The 13,302-nt window shown below is 35.3% G+C and overlaps 1 protein-coding gene across 8 annotated transcripts in view; it reads right to left on the reverse strand.

Moving 5' to 3' along the window:
• The window catches only part of TP63 (tumor protein p63), a 94,339-nt gene that overhangs the window by 7,158 nt on the left and 73,879 nt on the right, over positions 1-13,302 (reverse strand). For 3 of the 8 annotated variants that reach the window (XM_018576410.1, XM_018576406.1, XM_018576407.1), the window contains 6 exons: positions 10,629-10,815; positions 9,599-9,714; positions 9,368-9,477; positions 8,989-9,113; positions 8,402-8,484; positions 8,030-8,154 (listed from right to left, as the gene is read on the reverse strand). In XM_018576410.1, coding sequence (XP_018431912.1) covers positions 8,030-8,154; positions 8,402-8,484; positions 8,989-9,113; positions 9,368-9,477; positions 9,599-9,714; positions 10,629-10,815 — 746 coding nt within the window. Of the gene's footprint in view, positions 1-3,550; positions 3,722-8,029; positions 8,155-8,401; positions 8,485-8,976; positions 9,114-9,367; positions 9,478-9,598; positions 9,715-10,628; positions 10,816-13,302 lie in introns of those variants that run through there. The other 5 variants (XM_018576409.1, XM_018576405.1, XM_018576408.1 and 2 more) reach the window with 2 other exon arrangements.

The following is a 13,302-nucleotide window of genomic DNA, read 5'->3' on the forward strand; positions in this document are numbered from 1 at the left end:
AAATTATGTTTATTACTGTTGTGTATTAATTAAAAATGTCCAGGCTGCACCCAGATATTTTAACGCGTGTTATGTCTCTTTTGTTCTCAAGAAGAGCAGCAATATTAACTGATTTGTAAACTCGGAAGAGCTGTTTTCTGCCTACTGTATAAAGTAGGATTGTCTATTAGATGGAATTGCAGTTCAGATGAAATTCTCTGAAAACCTCAGCAGACTTCTTTTATCAGATGATTATGATAGGGGCTTGTCTGAGAACCTATATACACACACTGCTGCCTATCAAGTGACAGACTTGAAAAGCTATTCTATTGATGATGATGATGATGATGTAAGTCTACTGAAGCTACATCAGCTACAGTGATGTTTTTGCCTTAATAAACTCATGGTAAGAGTTAAATATAACGAACAGGAACTAGAACAAAAAGACATCCGATGTCCAAGATAAGCTAACATAAATATTTATTGGCGATTAGGAACATGCAGCCACTTGAAACAGCCCTTCAAGAGGATGCCAAGGGGAAACCCAGTGAAATTTGACCGAACAGCATTAATATTTACCTATTTTTTATGCAACACTACATTTTATTTCAGAAAGTCAAATACTTAGCAGAGTGATCTTTAGCATTAATAGCATGGCAAATGTAAGAAAGCACAACATTGTTTTAAATATATTTGGCATAGTACATTGGAAAATGTTTGATAGTACAGGTGTCTTGACACATTCATTATTCCAGACAGGTGTATAATGGAACAAAATAACCTCTACGTAAGTGCCGTTATGAAGATAGAAATATGACATCTGCAATTACACAATTGCTATTAAAGTAGAACTAAAGCCAAATTTTGGATAGAATAAAGGGTGTTTATAACTCATGTTATGATTTTTTGTCATCTGTGTCCATTTGGGGAGATTTCCCTCCTCTTCCTGTCCCATAGCCTCAACAAGAAGCAAGAGGAAATCCCTCCAAAGTGAGTGACATCTCTGTTTGTCACCAGGGTCACTAATACTTGTGTCCCCACAACAATATTTACCCTCTATTTCTGCTCTGGTGACAACTCAATCTTTGGGGTTTTCTTTCAGTTTCAGTCTAGAGGGTCCCTAACAGGAACACGGACAGCAGTAACACCCAACAGTTATTCTAATTCATCTCCAGCTTATCTAAAACTATAAAAAAAGTTTTGGCTTTAGTTCTACTTTAAAGGTTCTGGCAGTGGGATTGTAATCCTGATCCCAGGATTTCTATGTAATGCATCAAAGACCCTGAACAGGTATGTAGGACAGGAGTTGAGGCTTAGACTTCACCGGCTGAATGCTTGTTCCAGCGGTGACTAACTCGGTAGTTAATCCCGTGTTAGAAACACATTAAAGGCCCCACATCTGCTACTTTTAGGTATATCCCACATTTTTCTGTTCACAGATTCAATTTAATAATATTGAAAATATCAATATCAATAATATTGGAAAAAGCAATGACTTTCTACTATCCATAGCAAACAATCAGAAAATAATTGTATCCACACTAAACTGGAAAAAGCTAATATCTGATTGTTGAAACAGGTAACTGAACAATATTGCTCTTTTTTAATATGTTACTACTGTATGTAGAACTCATAAATCACAGATGAATAAACATTCCCTTTGCAAACACAAGAACTGTTAATCCATACTGCCTTAAATAAGATATTAGATCTTACATAATTAGCCTTCTATGGCGGATATTCAACACAGATATATTTTGGGTACATTCTACGAGGTTGAAGTACCCACCTGGACCATATATGTCCTGTGAACTCCTTTGTGTACCTACCCCCTATAACCTTTACTAAGGAATTTCACTCTCACTATTTGATTTTTTTTCAGTGTATCTTTTGTTACAGAACATGTAATGAAGGCAAAACCAGGAACATCAGCTAAAAGCTCTCTCGTGGAAGCCTTTAGACAAGAGTTAAAAGAAGCCACTAAATAAATTAATCTATCAGTATCTAGCTATAAAGCATTGTGTTCGGTGACCCTTTATTTATGCAGATAATTATTGGTTTAACGTGGTCTGGGACTGGTTTTGAGAAAAGCATATTTTTTGTTTCACTTATTCGTCCTAAAAGTTAAGTTTGAATTGACATAAGCGCTCCAGACAATATGTTAACATTGTTTGAAATTAAAGCAATACACATATTCATTTAGATCTGTCCAGCAGTACGTGTCTCATATGACCAGCATTCATAAGCTTGAGCTACTAGGAAAAAGCCTCCTCCTAGTATGCAACATTCACAATACACAAAAATATAATAAAAAAATATATGTTTACATTTGAGACCAGCTCAAAAACCAGCACACCATATATTACATACACCAAACAAGTTTTGGCACCAGCAAGCAGAAGCTAAACAACATATAATCTGTTAAAATGGCAAATCAACACTTGAGTCCCTTCATAGAATGCTACACAAAGAAGTTACATTCACAATAGAACAAAAGGTTAAATATGTCATCTCATGAACTTGTAGAATGTGCTAGTTTAACATATCTCCTACAAGGCATTAATAAGAGCCAATTTATATCCGAGTACCGCACATAAAATTTCACTTTAGGCAAGTCAATGCCTGACAATTCTGTAGAATGTCAGTTCCTGTGGCAACAGTTGACAATCAACTGGTGATACCAATGCATGACAATACAATGTGTTGTCAGTGATGCAAACAATGTATTCAACAAGTTGCGAAATTGAGGCAGGTATGGGCTATATCAGATGCCTTCATGGAGTTTTTTTGCAAACTGCGACCCTCCAACTGTTGTGAAATGAAACTACATACCGCTGTTGTACAAAGCCTCCTACATAGTTGCCATTCCATATCAGCTGTAGAGCCATCGATTAAAAATCACTCCCTTAGTAAGAGCTCAAATACCTTACACAGCTGTATTTAAGTAGCCCAGTACCAACTAGAAACCCACAGGAATTCATATTGTACTAGTAAGGCATCAGTAAACTGATTGGTTGTAAAGACCTTGTGTACTTTCCTTAGTATCATTGTGCTTACACTGCCTTTTAGTGGGGTCCGATTTAAATATGTTTCTGTGGTATACATGCTATCAACAATACTTTGATTTAAGAAGGCCCAAGGATATAGGTATTGTAGGAATGTAAAACTCTCACTTTAAAACCAGGCCCTTATATTTCATACTTTGCAAAGGTGAGGGATATTTTATTTAGAACCTTAGTATGTAACAAGCTCTGCTAGAAAACAAAATGACTCTTATTGGAAGCAGAGTGTTCTACATTATTATTTCTTATTCAAATGAACCCTGCATTAAATACCCTACCTGTAACTCACTGTTAACTATTACATTTCAAATACAAAGGCTGAAGACATACACGATAGTAACACACATTTTGCAGTATTTCAGACTTTGTCATGAAGCAATCTTCTCTTTAAATCCGTCAATTTGTCAATATTGCAGAAAAAGTTCAAATTTACTTTTTCCATAGGCAAAAGCACCATTCTCCTTACAATGAAGAATGATTCTCCAAAAAAGTCATTTAAAAAAAAAAAAATCCTTGTTTTTAAATCGTGGGGACGAGTAGGATAGTTAGAAAGTGCATACATAGTTCAGGGATACATTGGGAGGTGAGAGAATGTGGAGTGTTTTGGGAAAGGATCTTTGTCTTTCAGAAGATCTGCCCGGGGATCCATGAGTTCATTCCGGAAACAGGCCGTTAGGAGCCTGTAGAGAAGAAACCAGAGAAGAAAAGAACAAGAGCTGATGACCATGAAGAGTTGAAAGATGCAGTGACACCACCATGACCAGAGTGTGACGAAATGAAGGATTGAGGGAAATATTTTCTAAATAACACCATAGGGGGATTATCAGAAGCCTAGCAGGTCTCTTGAATGCAAACTATTTGAAAATGACATATCGACAGCCAATCAAATTCCAGATGTTATTTTTTAGTAAAGTTTATAAAATGGAAGAAAGACTTTGACTGGTTACTTTAAGCAAGAAAATAATGTTTTCTTATTGTGTGTTTATAGGAGGGACTGATTATTCCTTACAGTCTAAGAAAGAGGCACCTTCAGAAGTGAATTAAGGACAGAACAAGTAAAATGTTCTTCTACACGGTGCTGGCTAGGAGTACAAGATTTCTAAATCTGTCGCTTATTGTGAGAAAATTGGCACACATAGAACAAAAAATCATACAATATTGTCTTTCTGAGAACCTGGACGTGAAAGAGCAAGTGTACCACATAGATCTAAAAACAAAGGCTTACAATGTTGGGATTACAACACGTGCCAGCTCTGTAATTTCCTGAAATTCAAGCCAATTGAATGAGTCCAGGGCAAGCGGCATGCTTTAGTTGAAATGAAATATAATGCTTCCTCTGCTTTTCCGTCCTGATATATCTCCAGTAACAAAAAAGACTTAGTGCCTTAAATTTAAAATAACAAGCCAAGCACAATAGTATAGAAAGCAGCCTTTTATTAGTTTGGGACACTTATAATCCTTAATTAGTGTTATCTCTATTGCCTGACTGATCAAGACATTAATATTATCTTTTATCTTCACCAGTTGCTAGACTGTGATGTACAGGATTACATATGTAGAGAGCTGAATGCACACTACTGTTCTCTCTTAAAACCTTTTTTTCTGGCTAACCCTGGATAGATATGGGAAGCCTATGACACCTGACCATACTTAAGCGTTTATCTGGGTGCTTTCTTCATTACCAGATTGGGCTGCACAGACATGAAAGCAAATTTGGATTTATTGGCCATTATTGGTAGGTTATACTTAAAACAACAAAATGGGTCATAAACACTACATAAACATTCCGGTAGCAGGAAGCCAGGTGGTGAGTCATTACACGCTGCCTGGCTTCCTGCTTGGCCGGGAAGCTGGCTCTATGCTTCCTCATCACTTGGTGAACAAGTTTATATTGCTGTCTGTGTTTCTATTATGGAGATTCACTCTCTCTCTATGTCACCAGGACTGAGAGTAAGGAAAATCCAAAATGTTGAGTTGTCACCAGAACATAAAAATAAGGCACATTTTACATTGAGGCACTTGCTCTCAAGACAAATGTCTAAAAGAGCATTTCCCCGAACTCTGAAGATATTTCCTCCCACTTCTTGCTGTATTAACAGCACAATAAGTCAAAAAATTCTCCCCAAGGGTTAGAGAAAAAAAACCACCAAAACCTGACAGGGATTTTAACTTTTCCCTGGTCTATCCAGACTGCACCAAAAATGTTTTGGATTTACATATACTATAAGAGCTTCATTTGTAAAACCTCCATCCGTCATATAGCCCCTAAGAATATTACACAGGAAGTTTAATTATAAATAAAGGTGCACATCTAATAGGAAACTATTACACATTTGTTTGTAAATGTCAGTGTTATTTGTAGGCATGTTTTATATTCATAAAAGATTTAAAGTCTATTTGAAAGTAGATAGTTTAAGTGATAGTCTAAACCTGGGGTTGTGTTCGTATACACATCTAACTAAAAAATAACTTAAACAAAGTCTAAAATATATCAAAGAGTCAATTTACATAACCAAGGTGCAGTTGGATGCATAATGCAAACTAGTAATATTATTTGATATCTCAAGTTAGCAAATGCTGTGTACATATGGGTCCTTTATAGGGCATTTTGTTTAAGGTGTAATGACTGAACTTAGAATTGGAGCTGGAATTTCCCACTTTACCCACACATGTTTTAATACAGTGGCCTACATAACATTAAGTATATACTGTGACAGATACATGTGAGCATATAAAGTATACTCCATGGGAAACCTTGCAGATAAAGAAACAATACATCAATGCCTTATTGGTATACTGGGTAATGCAGTTTTTTCTTATCTTTGTGGGTGAGCTGAAATTTGAGCAGTCACACTGTGATCATAGAGGTGCGGGGGTTAGTGAGAAAAACAAACGAAATGCATTAAAAGAAATTCGACATGCAAAATGGAAGGCATGAAAGAGGAAAAAAGAATCATTATATGTACTGTAATGTCAACCATGAAAGGGGATTCATAATTTCTACAGACCATGTACAATGGCAGCTAATCATTTTTTGCATTGCATGGAAAGACCCTCAGTAATTTTGATTCATTTAAATCTGTTTATTTTTCTGATTTATTTTTCCTTTGTTCATACCACTCAGTTGAAGAAAAGTTTATACGTTTGATCGCACTTAGACAATATGCTGTATATACCGTGAACAGTACAGGATGAAGATGAAGGTGTAGTAAGCCATAGCAAATAATTATAATTCATTTTTTAATGATCTGACTGCAGTCATATGAAATCTGATTGGATGCTATGTTACTATAGCATTCTTCTCTTCGGTGCCTTAAAATGAACCTGTCCCACGTAGCAGGATTATGGCATTATAGAGCTGAGACAATGAAGAACTTGATTTCAGTTTTTAAAATTGATCTCACTGCCAAATAACCATAGAAAAGCAATTACTTTTTTGCCTTTTGCCTGCTTGGGGTTATTCCTCTTTACACTACCCACTGCATGGCTGCTGCTAAGAATTGCATTGTAACATTCATCTGGATGTGGAAAGACCTAGCAAAAATATTACTTTGTCTAAATAGTGCTACATTTCCATGGAATGTTTTGTTGGTGACAAAGTCTGTTTAATGAATGACCAAAAAAGTGTCCCGTAGTATAACAATGAATGCATTCATAGTTTGGTTTTCTGCTACTCTTACCTTCTTTTTGATTCTAATTAGCATTAGAATCAACACTAGAGTATAAAGTTTAGGTCATGAATGATCAAGATTACCCTACTGTTCAACTTTTGTTGTATTCAACAAAGGAGAAAAATAGCAAAAAGGAACTATCTTAATACAATAAAACAAAACATTTGGAGAGAATTAAATCAATGTTTTCATTTAACAAGATTCTCCTGCCCAAATTTTTGTTAACATGTTAGACAGAGTAAGGAAGGGCTACATCCTCTGTCATGTTTAATGGCTGTTTAGTGTTCCCAGTCTCACTTCCTATTCTCATGACCACTGTCACCAGAACAAGAAATAAGGGGGATAGTCCTCAATGGGTTCTAACAGAGTGATGGCGAGCTGGGGATTTTTTAAGTCACTTATAACTATAATAAGTATTATAAGCCAAAAAACACACTTTGTAAAAAAACAGCAACCTGTCAATCACAAAGGTTATCTGTGTTGGTTCAATCATACCAATATTTGCATTATTAGGAGATCTAGTTGTGCTCAGCATAACTAAAAAACAAGGATTATGAGATTATCGACAACAGTTGATGTCACACTTTATTACGAAGCCAAGCATTTTATGAAACAGGCTCATCTTTATCTGAATAAAGGGTGGACAAGAGGGTAGGATTGTATTAAACAAAAGTGTAGTTTAATTTACGTCACTGACATCTTGGTCTGTTAGAGAATGATTTCCATAATGATGTATGTTAGCTATGGCTGCTCTGCATTCTTGATTGCCTTTTTTATTGGAAAAGGTGTAACAAGGAACATATAGTTTTGTGGCCCTAATTAATTAATTAATAACTACTCCTGGATAAAATACTATACATATAATACACAAATAATGATGTGTAGTAGCAACCAACAGGAAGTCCTTACTAAATTTAGCAAAGGTGTTGGGAATTTGACTTGTACATACAACTGTAATACATACAACTGGCTACATCAGAGTTGTCTTGATTGACAGCTATATGAGATGACACAGTACCATCAGCACTGGTTCAATTTATTTCCTACATTTTAGGTAAAAAAATAAAAAAAAAATTATATATATACATATATATTGTTAAACAATGTTTTTCTAAGGTATGTGCAGTGTGAAAATATATACATAATAGTAAAATAACAAGAACAATCATTGAAGATATAATTAACAACTCAGTCACAGGCATATTATATGCTATTTAAAATAATGCATGCATATGCAAATTAAACAGCAGGCACAAACAGGTCCGGTCTGGAAGTCTACACGTGGATGAACAATGTCTATATAATAAATATACTCACTGTTTCTGTAATAGGTGTTGCTGTTGTTGTCTGTAGGTCTCAATCGTGTGTTGGGGAAGATACTGCATAAGTTCCAGGGACTCTTTGATTTTCAATAAGGTTTCATAAATTTCTCTTCCTTTTACCTATGTATAGCAAAATAAAATGAAAGTGTTAAGTGTTGTTTCTAGAGGATTGATCTATTTCAGCTTTAGGCCGTATTTAACTAGGAGTAAAACAATTGATAAGTGTTAGTGCACTTAAGAACCAACAGTTAGGAATTGCCTCTTTAATGAATAAGATCAGTAACCCATAGTAATCAGAATATGTCTCGAACTGTTAAGACTGAGGGTAACAGTGCTCAAGGAAATAAAGTTCAACATATTGACTTACAGGTATGTACAACACTTCATCATCTGGTGATCGACGTTTTTTAATGGATGCCATCTGAATCCCATGCGTGCTTTGTCTGAAACCTGAAACAGTAAGAGACAATTTTATAGTGATATCTTGCTGCAAGTTTGGCATTTTAGTTATACCCTTTATTGTCTTACTTAAGTTATTAAAGATGAAAGCTTAACTTGGATCCCTTCTACTTTTACAAGTATCACTTAAATCCCAAACATTCTGTATTACCAATGTCTAGAGTACAATACTCTACTACCACTGTAATGATATCTAGCAATGCTACTTATTTTATATAGTGCTTTATGTTTCAACAAATTGCTTACATTTCTAGTTAATTTACATCTCTGCTCCCCCAAAATTTGAAACACATATCTAGTATTTGAGGCTCTGACTGATTTAAATATATATACACTTAATTTTTTTGAGCAATTATCATGTTTGCAATAAAAAACTACAGATTTTATTTGATATTTATTTCATCAGAAATGTTCACCACTGAATTCTAGCAATTAAATACTAATACGCTTTTGACTACTACAAGCCATAGTGCAGTAACTTACATTGTTTCATACCTTCGCCATTCTTTGTACCATCTGAGACTTGCTGTTTCCGGATGCTGTCCTCATCGGCTTTACGATCTCTTCCAGGACAAGCACAAATCCGAGCCTCAAAACATCGACGGCCAAGCACTTGACCACTGTGACAACAGAAACAAAAATGATGCTTTAATACACATGGTAAATAACAAATCAACTAAACATAATGATGGATATACAGTTCATAATGTGAGGGATCAAAATGTATTTTGCACTAGCAAAGTGGGGCAGAGTACAAAACAATGTTTTTTTTTAATTTCACAGATGAATTGTTGGTTTTCTATTGGTTATTACACACTAATCTGGGTGGAAGAATGAGGTACAAGATTAGGCAAAACAAAGCATGAATACTCACTCTCTTGTTTCCAATGTTACTATGATCAATATCGGTCGGCGATTCATTCCACCAACACAGCTGCTGTTGCACATAAAGTTGTATAATATCGTTGTAAACTCAGTACCAACCTGCACAGAATTTTGGGCAAAATAAAATATATTATATATTTGGTAGTCACTACACTAAAAATATTGAAATACATAGTTTAGAAATAGATACTTCCAAAAATAGTTTGTAAATGATACTGACCTGTGGGGGCTCATATGGTACCAGAACACTTTGTCTGCCAGTGATTGGATCCTCCACATACTGTGCATGGCTATTTCCTTCAACTCTTATGAGATGGCTGGGGGGAGCTATTTGCCCTAAAGATAAATAAAATAAATCACTGAAAATAAAGACGCATATTTATTATATGCCGATACAAGTGTATAATAAAAACTCTGAGAACTGTACATTCTTGAAACAATTTTCAAGGCTGCAAGATCCAATCCTTATTTGAATAACATTTCTTTCATAGGCTATACTGCAGGCTGTTTTACAGAGTGTCTGTAATTCTTTATCTAAAGCATATAAAAAATGGTTTCTTCTAGAATACATATATGCCCTAAAATATAACAAAATAATATGGTGGAAAAATCTGTCAGTAGAAGACAAATATCATGCATTAGCCAAGGAGGCCTGTGCTTGCCCTGAGAGGTTCCTTCTGAGAACTGTCCATTCTCAAAACACTTTTCAAGGCTACAAGTTCCAATCCTTATCTGACTTTTTCTTTCATAGACTATACCGCCGGCTGTTTTACAGAGGATTTATATTTTTTTTATTTAAAGCTTAGCAAACATACTTTCTTCTTGAATAAATTATATGTCCTAACATATAACAAAATAATAAAATGTAAAAATCAGTAGTAGACAGATGGTGTACATTAGCCAAGGAAGTCTGTGCTTGTCCTAAATGTGATTCCTTCCGTAGCTCTGCATTCACCAGCTTGGGAGAAGAAAATATTGACATGCCTAGAGGCATACATTGGGCTGTCAAAGGCACCAACATTTTCATTTGCAATTAGCACACGAAGATGCCCATTTTAGAGATGAAAAAAGAGAAAAAAGTTTTTTTTCTATATTTTGAAGAAATACATATTGGATAATGATTATACAAAGTGCAGGAACCCCCAGTAAGCCAGCAGATTTCAGCCTTACTATGTTTATAGTTGTCAGAACAAAAATAAAAGATTTCTTATTGACTGTGAATAGAGTTTGAGGACATTATTTGTTCATACCCTCATTAAATTCCCGGCTGAGCTCATGGTTTGGACATCGTTTTACAACTTCTGTAACATGTTCTGCTTTTTTGTAGACTGGCATTGCCCGTATAACTGCTCCTTGTGGTGGAGGCGTCATCACCTTGATCTGAATTGGACATGTTTTGGCAATCTGGCAGTACAGCTTCTTGAGATCAGTTGAATACTGGAAATAAATAGATATAAAATTACCAATGACTGAAAAGAAAGAACCGAAAAATGCTCAACACATATAGGTTCATCTCACAAATAATGGCCAATACATTCCAAAACCTGCCTGTTCTAAGCTCATGCACCACGCTAGTTCAGATTTTAGTCATTTCATAACTGTTCCTCCTAATTTACCATTTCCCACACATGACAATGTCTAGGTACAAGAACGATCCGATGAACAATGCCAAATATGAACATAATAATGTGTTCAGAGGGTGCAGCAGACTAAAATATATGATTTACAAAAGAAAGTGTTTTATTATATTTAATTAGTACACTGGATTGAACATGCCATGTAGCGTGCTTTTAACATATTAAAATATTCGGGGTAGTGTTATGGGCTTCATTGTATTTGCAGTCAAGATACACCTTCTAAGTTTGAGCATCCTATTTTGCTTTTTACAGCAACCCATCGGGGGTGGATTTACTAAATAAAGGCTATTTGCTTAGAAAAGTGAGTAAGGTAATGCTGTGTTCCCTTTAAATACCCTATCATGCGCAATCGAAATTTTAAAAAAACTTGATTTTTTTTTCTTAAACTTAATTGGGTATTTAATGATGTGTTAAAATATTCGACCTAAGATGAACACTGTGCTGTTTAATCCTATTCATTCTCTTTTAGAATAGAACTCCCTATGTAAACAAAAGACAAACTGAGAACTTAATAACAACCTTCAGAGATAACAAACATGCTGAGCATACAGAATAAAAAATTCTACCTATCAACTGAGGTTAGGGTACAGTATTTTCTAATTCTATCTCCTGCACACAATGTACTGTATACTGTATGTATACTTTACAATACATTCTCAAGTCATTGTTGAGGTAACAGAGCCTTCATAAATTGTTGTAGGACATTGTGCAACATATCTTGTGCCCTCAGGCAATGGATTAAAATACAAAAGATCCATGTAGCCTCCGGATACAGCAACTGCAGCCAAAAGATAAACACATTTTTAAACGGTAAATTGCGAAAGACTGTCTTAGGTACCTCATTCCAAACGTCACTGAGAAGAAAGGGGGGTGGGGGTGAGGGGTGTTGTTCTGTAGTGGTTAGTCAGAATAAAATAAAAATGTAAATATGGATTAAAACCTCTCTTCTGCATATATTGACCTATTGTTTCCTGCCAAACAATAATTGTAAAAAATATATATTTTAAACATAAATCGTCAGATGAACAATAAATTAACAAATAGAAACAAACACAACTTTATTTGTTCCTTTTTAGAATATTTTAGGGTAGAATCATAACTTGTGACTGCGAAGTAATATAGGGCTGTCCTGTAAGTAATAATGAGCTTATGATGGAAGCAACCAAGCAGTGACTGAAGCACATTTGCCGTTGTCAGAAGACAATAGTGCGATGGGAGGGGGTAAAATTCCCCAATCAATGCTGTTTGGTATGGATGATGGCACCTAGTATTTCTGGGAGAACTGCAGGCTGAATGTATGGCCAGTCTCTGTGGCTGTTATAGATTCACATATTACTACATAGTACAACCACAGCTTGCAGATCTCCATACAGTGTGCAACAAAGTGCTCTTGAGATTCACTTTATGTGGATCTCCAGCAGATATTTTTTATTTATATTCTAAATAAATATTCTATCCATCTATCTATCTATCTATCTATCTATCTATCTATCTATCTATCTATCTATCTATCTATATTTTATCTATCTATCTTCTATCTATCTATCTATCTATCTATCTATCTATCTATCTATCTATCTATCTATCTATCTATCGTATTTATCGTATTACCCTTGGGTTCTCTAACCTACACACAGGGGTGAAATTGTTCTCCCATTCAAGTTCATGTTTGTTTCACCTGAACCTGCACCCAGTCTTAAGTAATCCAGTTTTGAACAGTTTGTGAATTCCATTACTAGCACCCATCCAACCATTTTGCATGTATTAGAAAATCTGAACAAACAGTTGAAAAAATATAGCCTGGGGAAATATGTCTTGCAAGTGATATCCAGTATGCCTAATGCTGCAATGATGGCTCAAGTTACTTGGCATGCAATTTCCATTCAGCTCCTTGTTTTCAGGTTCAGCTGCAATGTCATGTTTAAATAAGCAGTTTTTAGGTAGGCGAGTCAGAGAACAACAGCAGATTGGGGTACTTTAATAATAACACGTTTTAAAAGAACATTCCAGTGAAAATGACCCTCTCCACACCACCTGCCTGCTGAATTACAGGGTCTTGGCATCATACTCAGAATTCCTATTACAATGTGTGTGCATGCCAGGTACCAATACCAGACACCTGTCTGCTTCCTTATTAAGCTGTACTCAAGCATTGCCATTACTTTTTCTGTTTCTTTTACTGCAGGAAATCAATAATGAATAATGGCATACTTCTATATTAAAGACTTTATTAAGTCGTTTACCTATATGAGTTTTCTCAAGATTCCAGAAGGCCGACTTTAGAATT

The sequence above is a fragment of the Nanorana parkeri genome, unplaced genomic scaffold, assembly GCF_000935625.1.
Source record: "Nanorana parkeri isolate BGI_ZX_2015 unplaced genomic scaffold, ASM93562v1 scaffold66, whole genome shotgun sequence".
Taxonomy (NCBI): Eukaryota; Metazoa; Chordata; class Amphibia; order Anura; family Dicroglossidae; genus Nanorana; species Nanorana parkeri.